Source organism: Leucoraja erinacea, chromosome 26, assembly GCF_028641065.1.
Source record: "Leucoraja erinacea ecotype New England chromosome 26, Leri_hhj_1, whole genome shotgun sequence".
NCBI classification, from domain to species: Eukaryota; Metazoa; Chordata; class Chondrichthyes; order Rajiformes; family Rajidae; genus Leucoraja; species Leucoraja erinaceus.
Window position 1 is genome coordinate 17,265,067 of NC_073402.1, and position 17,391 is coordinate 17,282,457.

The window sequence follows — 17,391 nt, forward strand, 5'->3', positions numbered from 1 at the left end:
GCTGAGAGGTTGAAAATAAGGTGAAAATATTTTGCAAGACAAAACCTGTTGATCTGTCGTTTGAAAGATAGACACAATGTGCTGGAGTAACTCAGCGGGTCAGGCAACATCTCTGGTGACAAAGGATGGGTGATGTTCAGGTCAAACCCTTTTTCGGGTCTGAAGAAGGGTTCGGACCTGAAACGTCACCCATCCTTTTTCTCCAAAACTGCTGCCTAACCTACTGAGTTGCTGCAGTACTTTGTGTCTTATCTTTGGTATTAACCAGCATTGACAGTTCTTTGTTTCTCTGATCCCTCATTCAGTTTGTCAAGCAGACCCATGATGAATTAATTTTCACTCCATGTTAGCTTTATCTCAAGAAATTATGAATCAGTTTCCCATTCATTCAGACCTCACCTGTTCTGTACCAATGACTACATTTGCTCCATTTCCTTTGACATGCCAAATTAACAAATATGTTTTAGATCTAAGTATTGGAAATTTCTACTAACCCTGCATTTTATGATAAGAAGTCCATATTCTGCTAACTTCATTAAATGGATCTTGGGTTCACCAACATCACTCAAGCCAGTATTTGCCAACACATTTCACTCCAGGGGACAGCAGAGAGCACTGATGCACTGTTGAAGATGTCTGTTCTAGAACTCGCTACATCTCTAGCCTAGTAAAATTACAGCCCTAGCTTTCATCTATGTTAGAAACCTCTCACGAAAAACAAGATATATCCAATATGGCCAAATTACAACCAATCTGTCTATTCTCATTCATCAGTCAAGTAATTCATAATGCTCTCACATGACACTTATTATAATCTCATTAGATAACTAATTCATAATCCTCTCAAGTGGCACTTATTATAATCTCTTTGCCGATGTCCAGTTTGGATTTCAAGATCAACAGCTCCAGACCTCTTCATGTCCTTGGACAAAACAAGGAAACTCCCTCCACAAAAGCTCCAGAAAGACTGGAGCAGTTCCAAGCAATGGCTCACCATTGTCATCTAACGGGAAAATGGAGATGGCCAATAAGTGCTGACCTTGCCAGAAATGCACAGACCCCAAGAATAAAGGCATTTAAATAAAAATAAGTGCCCCCTGAGTGATCTAGCCCTGATTTTAGAGTTAGGTTTTTCATTCTTATCCATCTAAGCTCAAGGGACCACAAACCAAGCAGATGAAAACTAATGCGGCACGGTGGTGCTTCGGTAGAGTTGCTGCCGTACAGCGCTTGCAGTGCCGGAGACCCGGGTTTGATATTGACGGAGTTTGTACGTTCTCCCCGTGACCGCGGGGTTTTCTCCGAGATCTTCGGTTTCCTCCCACACTCCAAAGACGTGCAGGTATATAGGTAAATTGGCTTGGTAAATGTGAAAATTGTCCCTAGTATGTGTAGGATAGTGTTAATATGCACGGATCACTGGTCGGCGCGGACCCGGTGGGACAAAGGGCCTGTTTCCACGCTATATTTCTAAACTAAACTAAACTACTAGTGCATCTGCACGGTACCTGTTGAAATGTGGTGCCAAAATTGAACACAGCACATCAGGTTATCTATTACTTGTATCTTTTTCCCCTCTGCATTCCACTTACTTTTGAGATAAAACAAATATTTCATTGTACAATAAGATTACATTCTATGCATAAACATTAACTTTAGTGATTTGCATCCAGCTACAGTGCCAACCATTAAGAAAGAATTTTATTAACTATTTTGGTTACCTGTTAAATGAAATTTGGATGAGAAGATATAATGAGAAATTCCTATCAGAATCATTTCCTGCTATGTCGCTGTAATCTGCATTTTTACAGCACCTGCAGTCCACAACCTGACCACCATTCCAGTGTAAAGTGAAGGGGCGATTCAATTGATTTTTGTTTTATTGAATTTGGTCCCAGGCAGAGGAATTCCACAATGCCGTCCATGGGCTGCTGGAGTGGCTATCTGAGGCTGAGCAATCACTTCGATTCCGAGGAGTTCTACCGGATGATGTGGAGGCTCTACAGTCCTTGATCGATCTACACAAGGTGGGTTCCCCAGCTGAAGGCGATTATTTTAAAACAATCACTCTGGTCGTCTAAAAAGGGGCACACAGTGGCGCAGCTGGTAGAGCTGCAGCCTCATGGTGCCAGAGACCAGGGTTCAATCCAGACCTCGGGTGCTATCTGTGTGAAGTTTACGTGTTCTCCCTGTAACTGTAGGTTTCCACCGGGTGCTCCATTTCCCTCCCACAACCTAAAGATGTGCAGATGCATAGATTAATTGGACTCTGTACATTGCCCCTAGTATGTGGGGAGTAGATGAAAAAGTGGGATAACATAGAGCTAGTATGAATGGGTGATCAATGGTCAGTATAGACTTGGTGGGCCAAAGGACCTGTTTCCATGCCGTATTTATAAACTAAACTAAAAAGGCTAAATATCAAAATCATAGTATGACATCAATTATGCATTTGACCTTCTGAACTTTAAAAACTCAACCTCAAATTACTTTTAGTGATGTTTTGCTTAAACATTATTTAAAGTTAAAGCATTGAGGGCTACCTATTATTAACAGTATTGAAGGCGGATTGTCTAAATCCTAAGAGTTAAGAAAATTTACAAGTTTGCCATGGAATATTCCTGGAAATTAAATTGTAAAAAGCATTTAAGGCTGAAAGGAATAACAAGTACTACTGTGTGTATTAAAAAAAAATGTTTTAAATTAAATATCTGGTTCAATGAGTGCACTGCAAAACTGCAGAACTGAGATTCTTAAACAGTGAATTGTGTGTGTATTCGAAAAACTTTGACTATATATTTCTTGCATTCAGCACAGTACAATTTAGCTATAAATAGAGTACCATACTTTGCGTGCAAAAAGCAGCAGAATACTGGAGGAACTCAATGGTGCAGGCAGCATCTGTGGAGGAAATGGACAGGTGACTTTTTGGGTCAGGACCCTTCTTCGGTCTGAGTTCCTCCAGCACTTTGTTGTTTTTTGCTCAAGATTCCAGCATCTGCACTTCCTTGTGTCTCCAGCGTATGATGCAAAAACTCTTTTAACAGGATTCTGGAAGATAGTTTTTCTTTTGGACCTGTTCAATTGATTAACTTGATGCAAGGTATGTCATTGTACGGTAGTTTACCATTTACTTTCTCCATTGTACATTACTTCTTTTAACAGTATTGTGTTGTTAATTAATATTTCAGGAATTTATGAAGAAAGTGGAGGAGAAGCGTGTGGATGTAAATAATGCAGCTGGCATGGGAGAGGCTATATTAGCAGTGTGCCACCCAGACTGTGTCACCACCGTCAAACACTGGATCACCATCATCCGAGCCCGCTTTGAAGAGGTAAGTGAGAGTACTGCTGCAGTTCGGAGCATTAAAAATAAGTTCTATCGCACATAATGTGATTCAAGTCATTTCTTTAGAATGTGCATTTCAAATGTCATTTATGGGGCAAAGAATCATTTCTATTACATTGTGACAAAATGCCATTGAACCAGAATATTTTTCTATTTTTCCCTGCCTGATTGAGTGGTGCAGTAGCCCCGAGGGGATTGAATATCCTAATTGAGCTTGTGTTTCCTAGTTCACTGCTTGTTACTGCATTGTGCATCATATCATTTCCTCACTTCCCTGGCTTTCACTTTCAATGGTTATCCTCACGGTTAGATCCATTTTATGAGAAATCGCCTTGTAGTTGTGTTAGTAAGTATTCATTGCATAAAGCACAAAATAATTAAAAAGGTGCCATGTCCTTTAATACTGTATATCTGACATCATCAGTGAGAGCAGACTGCATTTTGGGTTCACAATTACCTTATAAAATTGCACATCTCTTCAGTATACAGGCACCCCAGGTTTTACATGTGCTTGATTGAAAACATTTTTAGAATAACATGTTTGTCTAATTACTTCCGAAGTATACTATATCGTAAGGTCATAAGTGATAGGAGCAGAATTTAGGCCAGTTGGCCCACCAAGTCTACTCCGCCATTCAATCATGGCTGATATATCTCTCCCTCCTAACCCGATTCTCCTGCCTTCTCCCCATAGCCCCTGACACCCGTACTAATCAAGAATCTATCTATCTCTGCCTTAAAAATATCAATTGACTTGGTCTCCACAGTGGCAAATTAATTTATGGGCTTCTATTTTCGGACTAACATGCTCAGATTTATGCCTGGCACCGTAAAGGGCCTGTCCCACTTGGGTGTCATTTGCGCATCATTTACGCAACATTAATTATGCGTCACGACGCGCATGTCGTGACGCGCAAATGACGCCCGTGGGAAAGGCCCTTAAGGCAGCAGTCATGTATGATGCCCAGCATGTGTTTTATTTACATTTTGATTTACAAGCTGCTTTTCAAGCATGTCACCGACATAAAATCTAAGGTTCCTGTATATTTAAAGTACAGGGTTGCGACTAATTATGTTCATTTATATTATTTCATGCCAGCCGTTGTTTAGTATCAGGGAAAAGTATCGATCCAGACCCATTTTACGGTGGAGTGCTCTAAGGAGTGAGGGCAGCTCAGTGTGTAATTTTAGCTCGGTCCTCTGCTGCTTCATCCTGAGGATGGTGGATGGTTAGGCGGACAGTTGCAGGGATGGTCGAGAGATGGAGTAGAACATTTTATTCCCTTCTCTGTTGAATCAGTGTATGGTGAAGATCCACTCCTCTGGCTGGGCCTGGATCACTTACAATCTACAGAGAGAAGGAACTGGAAGTTTACAAACCCTTGCCATGGGGTTGTTCTCATTTTGCTGGAATCCAATGTAAGGTGGGCATGGGATTTACAGATTGTACAGACACGGCGATTACGTTCCTGAAAATCAGCGCATATCTCGAAAATGTGTTAAATTAAACATACACGTGACAACGCTGTCAAGTGTAAATTTGAGCATGCCATTTCAAAATTACGAGCCCATGAATCAGGCTTTGATATTAAATGAACAAGCAGGTTATTCCAAAAATGCATAAATTAAAATGCTTAAAACACGAGATGCCAGTAATCCACTAAGGACCATCTATGACAACACCCCTGTTATATCTGGATTAGGGGTAAGCATTTTCTCTTCTCAATGTATTTCAAGCCTTTTGAAAGGCAAAAATAAAGCCTGAACTGAAATTGAATTTTACTTCATAGATGTGATTGCAGTACTTATTTAAATATTGTACTTAGTATTCTTGCACCAGCTTGCCCCCCCCCCCGTGTATGTTTTTAATGAAGATTTAGTCCAGAAATTCAGAGTTGCAGAATCTTTTACGATCGCTTCAAATTTATTTTTCTGCATGTATTATTAATCGCCAAATCAAATAAAGAAACTGCCTGTCATTTGACATCTAGGTGTTGACGTGGGCAAAGCAACACCAGCAGCGGTTGGCAACCGCACTGTCTGAGCTGGTTACCAATGCCGAATTGTTGGAAGAATTATTGACATGGCTACAATGGGCTGAAACTACACTAATACAAAGGGATCAAGAGTCCATGCCAAAGGACATTGAACAAGTCAAAACTAGCATCACAGAGCACCAGGTACACACTAATTATGTCCTTGACCAAAGAACAAGTATATTGTCATGATTGTTTCTTAAACTTTATATAGTCAAGCAATTTCCATGTCTAGTTTTTAGTTTATTGTCACGTGCATCGAGGTTTGTGTTGTGAGCTATCCAGTCAGCGGGAAGACTATACATGAATACAATCAAGCCGCCCACAGTGTATAGATACAGGATAAAGGGAATAATGTTTAGTGCCGGAGAAAGTCCAGAAAAGTCTGATTAAGTACATGCATCTCCAATGAGGTAGATGGTAGGTTATTTCTAACATCTAATTTCTAATCATCCCTCCAGTTTGTGATGAAATTAAACCAACCATTTGTCAAATTTCAAACTAGCAAGGGCTTTCTGATTTTTCATCTTATTTATGGGGAACACCCTCAGGCTGAAAACATGGCATTGGATGGATCTTTCTGTCCATCTCGCTTCTGTCCCGTTGAGCCACTGGCCGCAGCCTTGCACTTACTGACATTTCCTGACAATAAACACAACAGCCCCAGCCCCACAACAGGAGTGCCCATGATATCATCTAGCAGGAGCAGCATTGTGGAAATCAGATCTTATGCCTCCGCTGCTGATACCAGGGAATGATGATCTATATGGGGCCCTTTCTAATCTTCTAACTCCCTCCGCACCACTTCATGATAGAAGTCAAAGTCTTCTGCCTGCGTCTGAGGCCAGGTTGCATCTCTCTCATTTTGTGCTTTTTTTTTCCTCCAACCACACAAAATTCTCAGACCATCTTGTCTTAATCTCTGTGCCCATGCTCCAAAATTCATACCTGAAGAGGGGTTTCGGCCCGAAACGTTGCCTATTTCCTTCGCTCCATAGATGCTGCTTCAACCGCTGTTTCTCCAGCATTTTTGTGTACCTCCAAAATTCTTAGTTGATTAAATATTGTTTACTATCAGATGCAGTTATGGACTACAAAGAGCTCAGCAAACATAATGCTAAATGGATCTCATGGGTGCACTGCATTTCTATTGTTATAAAGTGTTTAAAGATTTGTTCCAAGGATGTGGCTGACACCTGTAAAACAGTAATATTGTCCATTCCTAAGGGATCTCAGGCCTTAATCACAGTGAGCCTGGAATCTATATTAGTTCAAACTCAACTAGAGGATGATGGGATCTTACAGGAGCAGAAGCTTGGACAGTTTTGGTTTTAAGCACAAACTGGCAGTTGAATGGTACCAGCTGAACTCATTTTCATGGCAAACTACAGTAAGATTATAGTAACATCTTTGGTTCCTTAATACATCCATATCCTTATTATAAGAGTTAGACGTCTGAAAAATAGTGTTTTTGGAAGACCCTGTCATTGATGATGATTTAATTAAATCTCCGGCTTAGATTAAATAAAGGCCGATTATTTTTAACTTTCAAGACCGGTTTATTTCCGGGTTAATTTGTTTTTTGTCCTTTTCCTCAGTCTTTCATGGAAGAAATGACGAGGAAGCAGCCAGATGTGGATAAAGTTACAAAAACATACAAGCGGAAAGCAGCAGAACCTTCACACGTGCGAGGAAGTAAGTCTCTTCCATTCAACAGAAGAAAATGGTGCAGATTAATCATGGAAGAATTCTCCAACACTATGATTAAGGATTTGGTCATTGTTTACAAAATGATTAGGTGCCATGTCTGATGTATGATTACTGACTGATCTCATGATCAGCATGATCTCATCTACAGTATGGTCATTATCAGGATACTACTTCTTTTTTCATCCACTGAGTAAGAGCATGGACAGCAGGACCAGTTTTGTGCTCATCATTGACAGCTCATGGGTCAGCACCTGGAATTGCTGCAGTCTTTATGCTTTAGTTTAGAGATACAGTGTGGAAACAGGCCCTTCGACCCACTGACTCCATGCAGACCAACGATCACGCATACTGTTCCATCCTACACGCCAGGGACAATTTACATAAGCCGATGAGCCAACAAACCTGCAAGTCTTTGGAATGTGAGAGGATACAAGAGCACCCGGAGAAAACCCACGTAGTCACAGGGAGAAAGTACAAACTCCGTGCAAACAGCACCCGTGGTCAGGATCAAACCTGGATCTGTGGCGCTATAAGGTAGCAACTCTACCGTTGTACCACTTTGCCACCCTGATGCCAATGGTACTTGGGCAGTGCTGTTCGTTAAGGAGCCACAACAGTTTAATCCAGCATTTTTGATGGAGCAGTGACTTCTACCTTGAAACATAGAAAAATAGGTGCAGGAGTAGTCCATTTGGCAATTCAATATGATCATGGCTGATTATCTAAAATAAGTACTCCGTTTCTGCCTTTTCCCCATATCCCTTGATTCCTTTAGCCCTTAAGAGCTAAATGTGACTCCCTCTTGAAAACATCCAGTGTATTGGCCTCCACTGCCTGCTGTGGCAGAGAACTCCACAGATTCACAGCTCTCTGGGTGAAAAAGTTTTTTCTCATCTCAGTCTTAAATGGCCTACCTACCCCTTATTCTTAAACTGTTACCCCTGGTTTTGGGCTCCCTCAACATCGGGACCATCTTTCATCTAGCCTGTTCAATCCTTTAAGAATTGAATATGTTTCTATAAGATCTCCTCTCATCCTAAATTCCAGTGAATACAAGCCCAGGCGACCCATTCTTTCATCATATGTCAGTCCCGCCATCCCGGGAATTAACCTGGTGAACCCACGCTGCACTTCCTTTTCATTTCCTTTGCTGATTAAGAAAAGGCTTTGAAAAGTGGTGGTGACCCATGCTTCACAGGTTACCTAGCCTCTGACCATCCATTATATACATGTTATTTGTGGAGTTGCTCTCGGCAAATTTCTCGGTAATGACAATCGCAGGGTGGTGCTGAGTATTACTCAGGGCTGTTTATTCTGAACGGGGTGAGCAACAGGTCAGTGCAGTAGCTAGAATCATAATTTTTGGAGATGGTAAACGACCCACACTTGAGTGATGTATGTGGATGTTGCTATTTTTTGGGGAATACCTCCAAACTCCAATTTCCAAACGGAACTTCGGACCCCTCGTCATTGTAAATATAACAAAACATTCTAGATGGACACAAAATGCTGAGTAACTCAGTGGGATATCAGACATAACTCAGACAGCATCTCCAGATAGAAGGAATGGGGGACGTTTCAGATGTGAAAATGAGACATCAAAGGGGCCAAAGCTGAAGGAGAATGTAGAATTGATCATTGTTAGCTAGGGAAAGGTAACAACAAAGCATACAAAGATAAAATTTATATCAGGAGGACAGTTAGACTGGTTGGAGATCTAGGATGGGGGAGGGATGGAGATAGAGGGAAAGCAAGGGTTGCTTGAAGTTAGAGAAGTCAATATTCATACCGCAGGGTTGTCAGTTGCCCAACGAAATATGAGGTGCTGTTCCGCCAATTTGCGTTAGGCATCACTCTGACAGAGGAGGAGGCCCAGAACGGAAGGTCAGTGCAGGAATGGAAGGGGGAGTTAAAGTGTTTAGCAACTGGGAGATCATGTAGGTTTAGGCGGACTGAGCTCTTCAGGATTCATTAAGTAGTCATTGTTGTTCATGAAACTGATTTTTTTTTTTTTCCATTAAACATCATCTACATTGGTCCATATTTTGATTCAAACAAACGTACTTTTTGCAACGCCACTGTCTCTTTCTCCCTAGAGGTAGTAAGACCACAAATTATTTTTGAACCCTCTCACATTTAAAATGTACACTGATGATCTTTTTCTGTGTTTTATAGGGAAAAATCTAAATCAAATGACTCATCCTCCTGCACCCACGACTATGCCAGCACAGACTGAAGCAAAGAATCCACAGATCAATCTGCTCTCTGGCAGATGGCAGCAGGTCTGGTTACTGGCGTTGGAGAGACAGCGCAAACTACACGACTGTCTGGACCGACTGGAAGAAGTGAGACGATAACTTATGAAACCCTTGTCATATTGAGTTACATACAGATCCACAGCCTCTCACAACATAGGCATAGCTATTTGGACAATCATCCTGTATTAACTCTTTAAAAGAGTTTGTTTGGAGTCTGCATGGAAACAGGCCCTTTAGCTCAATGAGCCAACATCAACCATCGTTCACCCTTTCACTAGTTCTATGTTGGCCCACTTTCTCTCTACCTCTTACACGTGAGCAGCAATTTACGGAGGTCAATTAACCTACAAATCCACACGTCTTTGGGATATGGGAGGAAACTGGAGTACCCGGAGGAAACTGGAGTACCCGGAGGAAACGCACGCGATCACAGGAATAACGTGCGAAGTCGACACAGGGCGAATGTGCAAACTAATCATTATTTAGTCCCTCTCCCTTGTTCTTTCCCATTAACATAGATTTCATTTTACAAATATAATGTCAGGTCATAAAGCTATGTAGCACAGAAATAAGCTATCTTATCATCTCACCAGCCATTTACAGTCATTGAGCTAAAACGCATGGAAACAAGGCTTCAGCCCACATTGTCCCTGCCGGTCAATTTGCCATACTAGGATAGTCCCATTTGGCCCAGAGCCCTCTAAACTCTTCCTATCCATACATGTGTTTATGTCTTTTGAAAGTTTAATTGTATGTGCCACTATAACTTCTTCTGGCAGCTCATTCCAAAAATGGATCATGCTCTGATAAAGTTACTCTGGAGATCTTTCTTGAATTCCTCCCCTCTCACCTTAAGTTTAGTTGTTCAATCCATTACCCTGGGGAAAAGACTGTGAACGTTCACAGTATCCATTCCCTTCATGATCTTGAATGTGTCAATAAGGTCACCCCTCAGCCTCCTACATGCCAAAGAAAAAAGACTCGGCCTATCCAATCCCTTCCTATAACTCAAGCCCACAAACCCAAGTAATATCCTGGTGATTCCCTTCTGCATCCTTTCTAACGTAATAATATTCATCCTCTAGCTGGATGATCAGAACTGCACACAGTACTCCAAGCGTGGTCTCACCAATGACATACAGATGCAACATGATGTCCCAATCTTTGTACTCTATAGCTTTCTTGATGAAGGCAGATGTGCCAAATGCCTTCTTCACCACACTGACACCTCGCCCGACACTTACAGGGAACCATGCACCTGTAATCCCAGATCTCCCGATACTTTCCCCATTCTCCAGGGCTTTACAATTTATTGTGCAAGTCCTGCCTTGGTTTGATATACCACAGTGCTATATTTCCCATTGGTCGGTTCCAAAGCATTTGGCATTCCTTGATGCCCAAGATCGTGCAACCGTGATATATATGGGTTGTTTTATTTTGCATTTTATGCCTCCATTTATAAAGCTGAGTAATTCGCAACCTTTATTTTAGGTTTTGATTGAATCTTCAATATTATTTAAAAATCTGTTTAACGGTTCTAATTCGGTAGTGAATTACATTTTTGAATAAAACTTTCCTTTCAATTTCAGCTGAAAGAATTTGCCAACTTTGACTTTGATGTGTGGCGAAAAAAATACATGCGATGGATGAACCACAAGAAGTCCCGAGTGATGGACTTCTTCAGGCGCATCGATAAGGATCAGGATGGAAAGATCACGCGGCAGGAGTTTATTGACGGAATCCTGTCTTCAAGTAATTGAAATAATTTCTGGAGTTTATTAAATTTTAAAGTTGACTAAAATATGCCTTAATTTTTACATTAGTTGGATCAAATGATATAATTTTTTTATAATCAAGTTCTCAAGTTTGATTGAATTGATTGAATGATACGGCATGAAAACAGGCCCTTCAGCCCACCGGGTCCACGCTGACCAACAATCACCCGTTCACATCAGTGAATATGGATTGGCATGGTCTTGGTGAGCTGAAGGGCCTGTTTCCATGTTATATCTCTAAACTAAATGATTGTACTTTTGCATGCACACCCTACACACTAGCAGCAATCTTACAAGACCATTTAACCTACAAACCTTCAGGATGTGGGAGGAAACTGGAGCACCTGGAGGAAACCCATGTGGTTGCAGGGAGAACTCCACATAGATAGCACCTGAGGTCGGGATCAAGCCTGAGTCTCTGATGCTGTGAGGCAGCAGCTCTACCTGCTGTGCCACTGTGCTCATTATAAAACTAATTTTAAAAAGCATAATTCAAAAATTGCAGTATCAGGACTACAGAATGGTGACCTCGCTTGCTTTGGCTTACTGTGGGAAAATTCTGTCCACTCACAATGGTGCATAAGTTGTAAATCCAAAGAGTTTTCTCCCCCCAGCACCTCTTTCCACTCATCAGCACCCATTGTAATAAACACCATCTCTGTATCAGTGGACATGAGATGCACAAAAGGACACAAAGTGTTGGAGTAACTCATCTCTGGAGATCATTGATCGACGATGTTTCAGATCGAGACCAGACTGTTTAATGCACAGTTTTCTATCACTAGTTTCTGCAAATAGAATGGTTGATTATTCAAAGAATCATCAGAGATTCTGAGAATAGCAGCCATTTTTGTCGCTTACATTGCATCACTTGGTATTTTTTGTCTTGCTTTATTTATTTTTTAATATCATAGAAACTAGGTGCAGGAGTAGGCCATTCGGCCCTTCGAGCCTGCACCGCCATTCAATATGATCATTCAATATGATCATATCATATCTGTCAGTACTAGAACATTCCATCATAAAAAAAACAGCATCTCTAAATAACAGACTTTGTCTCTGAACTAAATTTGTTATAAAGTTATATCACCACTGTAAAGGGACTCAGTCTGACACACTGTAACCTTTACTAGAGTCTTTATTATAGCACATGGCACACTCCTCCCATCACTGGCTGCATCCAGCCTTCAGGCATACCAGGACAAAATGGGAGGAAGGAAGGGGAGGAGATCATAGTTATACTGATATGAGAGGGCGTGTTAATGGTGATGAGGTAGCTACATTATAGGTTGCATGCATAAACCATCTACAACTACTTTGCGAAAATAATGGTGGAAATTATATTTAATATTGCCTGATCTTGTGTACTTTGTTGCTTCACATTTCAGAATTCCCCACCAGTAAACTGGAAATGACTGCTGTAGCTGACATCTTTGATGGAGATGGAGATGGTTACATTGATTATTACGAATTTGTGGCCGCACTTCATCCGAATAAAGATGCCTACCGGCCTGTTACTGACGCAGACAAAATTGAGGATGAGGTCCATAGTTTACTGATTTTACTTGAATGTTATTGTTGTTCAAATCCTATATAGAGGTTAGGTAGAAAAATCAATGTCAATATTTCAAATTGGAAACGTCATCCACTAAACAGAAGTTCTCCAGTGTTGCTTTAGGAAGTTCAGAGGAACAGAAATTATCCCCAAGTGACTAAAAGTTGAAAAATATCAACCTATGTCATCACGCCATAGAGTCATACAGTGTGGAAACAAACCCTTTGGCCCAACTTGCCCACACTGACCAACATGTCTCATCAACTCTCGTCCCACTTGCCTGCGTTTGGCCCATATCCTAAACCTGCCCTATCCACCATGTATTTGTCTAATTGCTTCTTAAACGTTACAATAGCCCCTGCCTTAACTATCTCCTCTGGCAGCTTGTTCCATATACCCACCACCTTTTGCGTGAATTACGATGAATTTGCGTGATATTTTAACATGGTTCAGCTTAACCCAATCAAAGTCCCACAATCATGTTCCACCCCTCTTCCCCATCCTACCTTCCCCCCAAACCAAAGAGTCCAAAATGAACCCAGCAAGCTACAGGAAACTATGGTATATGAGCTGCTTTCATGTGCTGAAACAGTCTTCCATGCTTTATTCTTGTTTCATTATAGTTCTTGTTAAGGGCCAGTCCCACTTTCACGACCTAATTCACGACCTTTTTTTACTCGTGGACATTTTTCATCATGCAAGAAAAACGCCCCGACCTACTTAATGCCACGAGTACCTACGACTAGCATCACGGCCTGCTACGACCTACCTACGACCTTGTGACGACCATGTGCTGCTGGTGAACTCACTGTGGTGGATGTTAATTTGTGTTTATTGTGTGTTTTTGTCATTTTTACTATATGTAGGACTGCAAGGCAACAAAATTTTTTTCAGACCGCAAGGCCTGAATGACAATAAAGGCTACTTTGACGAGTCAAGGGCAACCTCGGCAGAGGTCATGAATTAGGTCGTGAAATCGGGACAGGCCCTTAAATATGAGCCATGCTCAAAACATTGTATTTTTCTCGTTAGAGAAATTGGACACTGACGCACTTGTGTCCTGCCAATGTTTAAATGGAACCATTTTTATTTTGTAGGTAATATCTTTTGAACATTTTTTGGTTTCTAATTTTAAAAGTCTCTACTTTATAGGTGACCAGACAGGTGGCACAGTGTAAATGTGCAAAACGATTTCAGGTGGAGCAGATTGGAGAAAACAAGTATAGAGTAAGTACATCACTTGAAATATTTCACAAATAGTTTATCATATTTTAGAAAGGATGTTCAGAAAACAATTGAGATCATGATCTATTAGATTTAAGTTTTTTTTAGCATGAATCATTTGAACAAAATGATGTGTATAATGTGCTGGATTTCAGTACTTTTGATTTTAACTGGGGTTTGTACTGGGGCAAGCAGGATGCCCAGGGTTGATGCCCACAACCCCGGCATCTTGAGCGGGTCTGTGCCCACTTTGTATCTCTAAATCCTGAGCTCCTAATGGTTATCAGTCTTCAGAGACTTTTAAAAATTATTACATTTGAAATAAACAATGAAAAATGATTGGGCTTTGGATACACTGCCAGGTCTGAAAGTGCATGGGATCCAAATGGTACATCTTCATTATAATTCTAAAGAAGCCCTTCACTGCTGGCTATGCTGCTGAATTCCCTGGAGAATCAAACAGTGAGCCCTAGTGACAGATTTGGTCTCCCTCATTTGACTTCCCAGATTCTCATCATGTGTGCATACGTTCAAGTGTTATCTTATTTCCTGATTTTCCCACAAGATGAATTATCCCCTCGATACCCCATCTTGTCAGGGTCTTAAATATTTCAATCAAATCACCTCTCATTCTTGCAAATTCCATTGGATACAAGCCTGGTATATCCAATCTTTCCCAATAAGACAATCCTCCTATTCCACCACTGCGAGTTATTATCAGTTGTTTGAAACACGGCTTAATGACTTTTTTAAATCATATTTTAAATGTATGGCGCACTTTTTATTTTCTTTGAAGTATTGTCCACAGTAAATGCCATCAATAACTGTAGAGAATAAGTAGGTTTTTTAGTTTAGTTTGGAGATACAGCGCAGAACCAGGCCCTTCGGCCCATCAGGTCCGCACCGACCAGCGATCCCCGCACATTAACATTATACTACACTCACTAGGGACAACTTGCACATACACTGAGCCAATTAACCTACATATCTGTACGTCTTTGGAGTGTGGGAGGTAACCGAAGATCTCAGAGAAAAGCCACGCGGTCACGGAGCAAACGTACAAACTCCACACAGACAGCACCCGTAGTTGGAATCGAATCTGGGTCTCCGGCGCTGTAGGGCAGCAACTCTACCACTGTACCACCGTGCCGCCCCAAGTACATATGTTCCAACTCGGAAACAAAATAGTTATCAGTGAATCTTCTGTAGTTTTGAAATGTCTGAGTAAATATTTGAGCTCCATTTGAAACTTTTAATATTAGTTTTGACCGCTGTTTAATTTAGCAGCACATAGAAAACTGAAGGTTCCCCTCCCTCCCCCAAACAGGATTTAGAAATAGTTGTTTTAAATGAAACTATTGTTGACTGGGTTAATCAATCCGAGATGTAAGATGGAATATTTTGTGGAAACGTTATCTCATTGATAGAGGAGCTGACAGAAAAATTGTATTTTCTAATGAGTCATCGGAGCTGACTGTTGCTGGATTTCTGACAGACAAAGCTGGTGTCTTTATTCTTTCCTGGGAAGGTTTTCATAACACATTCATTGTAATCATCGAAAAAGATAAGGTTGGTCCGAGAGTTATGGTCTAGAATTGGGGGAGTGCGGATTTCAACAGACAAGTGCGAGGTAATGCATTTTGGGACATAGTGAAGAAGGCTTGCTTGCCTTCATAGGCATTTAGGATAAGAGTTGGGATGTCATGTTGCAACTGCACAAAATATTGGCCAGGCTGCACTTGAAGCATAGTGAATAATTGAAGTTCTGACTAGAAGGATTTGGTACCATTAGCAAGTGGGCAGAAGAGATCCACCATGATGGCGCTAGGAATGGAGGGTTGTAGCCATGAGAAGAGATTGAATAAACGGAGTTTATTCTCACTGGAACATACGAGGTTGAGGGACAACTTTACAGATGTTTATAAAATTATGAGGGGCATGGGTCGGGTATAGAGCCAGAGTAGTTTTAGTACAATGGTGGAGTCTAAAACTATCGATGAGAAATGTAAAAGAAGCATGTTTTTCTTTCCGGTGGGTATATAAACTGAACTGGTAGAGGCATATACAATTACAATATTTAAAAGGCATTTGGACGGGTACTTGGATAGGAAAGGAGTAACGCGATCTGGGCGGTTTGAGGGCAAATGGGCAGAGATAGGCATCAAGGTCATCATGGGCAAGTTGGGTGGAGGGTCCGTTTCAACCATGTACGACCCTATAATCGCTGATTTAACATATGGAATGATTATTCACTTCCTGTAAGCGTCTGTGCCAATGGGCTACAATAAATCATCACCTAAATGATTGTTCAGATGTTTGTTAATATCATCCAGGTAGCTTGACAATGTCAGCCTTCAAGCACAGTAAAACAAATGCACCAATTCAGAGAAGGAATAGGCCACTCTGCCCCTCAAATCTGCTCTAGCATTAAAGAAGATTGCTGCTGATGTAATTGTAATCCTAACTCAGTTTCCCCAACTACCTCTGATAGATAGTCTTATCAAGCGTGTATCTACTTCTGCCTAGATTATTCAAAGACAGCAGGGACTGTAATTCCTCTTTACTGCGACTGTTGCATTCCAAGAAATCTCGCATTGAAGAAAATTGCATTATTAAAACAAAATGGAAAAATTGGGTGTTGGGGTTGGGGCTGGAGCGGTTCGGGCTCACAATAATATATGCCTTTTTAATAGACATTAGTTTATTTTTATAACTCCAAACTAAAAATACAAATGGTTGCATGTTCCAATGTTTAGGAGTATCATTGCACAAGTAGCAGTGGACAGAAATGACCTTCAATGCAGTATTTTTATTAATGCCTTTATGTCTCAATTTTCTTCGTCTGTTTTGTTTTTGTGCCATTGCAGTTATTGTATTCCATGTGATTTGTTGTTAAATGGTGTACGCTGTATCCTGAATGTAGAAATCTCAATTGTCCTGTGAATGTGAAAATTGCTTTACCTGCAAGCATTTTGGAATTAAGAAATGTTAATTGTTGTACATTTAATTCCCTTATCAGGCTGCAAAGTGTCTGTTACTGTACTTACCCTCATTAGTGAGAGTGGAAAGAGCACAAACACCACAATGCAATGTAAAACAGTTTCCAAAGTTGTAGATGGCTATAATCTAAGATTCACCCTTGGAGAAATAATTAATGTCTTTCACATTGATGGTCCCAAATAGCTCTATGGTGTTTCATATGGTGTATCTGAGATTGCAAAGTGGTTTTAGATTAGGTAATGAAGTAAACTAAAAAGAATATGGGATTTTCTGTGGGCAGAAAAATAAAATAATTATTAGAATAAGGCAAGTTTATTCCTAAACTGAAGGCCTAATTCTGCTCCTATGTTTAGTTTAGTTTAGTTAAAGATGCAACGGGAAAACAGGCCCCCCCATGGAGTCCACGCCGACCAGCGATCACCAATTCACACTAGTTCTATATCATTCCACTTTCTCATCAACTTCCTACACACTAGGGGCAATT

The 17,391-nt window shown here is 40.8% G+C and overlaps 1 protein-coding gene across 6 annotated transcripts in view; it reads left to right on the top strand.

The window, feature by feature from the left end:
• The window catches only part of LOC129709703 (microtubule-actin cross-linking factor 1, isoforms 6/7-like), a 59,003-nt gene that overhangs the window by 20,421 nt on the left and 21,191 nt on the right, over window positions 1-17,391 (top strand). For all 6 annotated transcript variants that reach the window (XM_055656225.1, XM_055656227.1, XM_055656222.1 and 3 more), the window contains exons 17-24: window positions 1,899-2,027; window positions 3,192-3,335; window positions 5,341-5,529; window positions 6,984-7,080; window positions 9,271-9,440; window positions 10,943-11,105; window positions 12,517-12,671; window positions 13,836-13,910. In XM_055656225.1, the coding sequence (XP_055512200.1) occupies window positions 1,899-2,027; window positions 3,192-3,335; window positions 5,341-5,529; window positions 6,984-7,080; window positions 9,271-9,440; window positions 10,943-11,105; window positions 12,517-12,671; window positions 13,836-13,910 (1,122 nt within the window). The remainder of the gene's footprint in view (window positions 1-1,898; window positions 2,028-3,191; window positions 3,336-5,340; window positions 5,530-6,983; window positions 7,081-9,270; window positions 9,441-10,942; window positions 11,106-12,516; window positions 12,672-13,835; window positions 13,911-17,391) is intronic.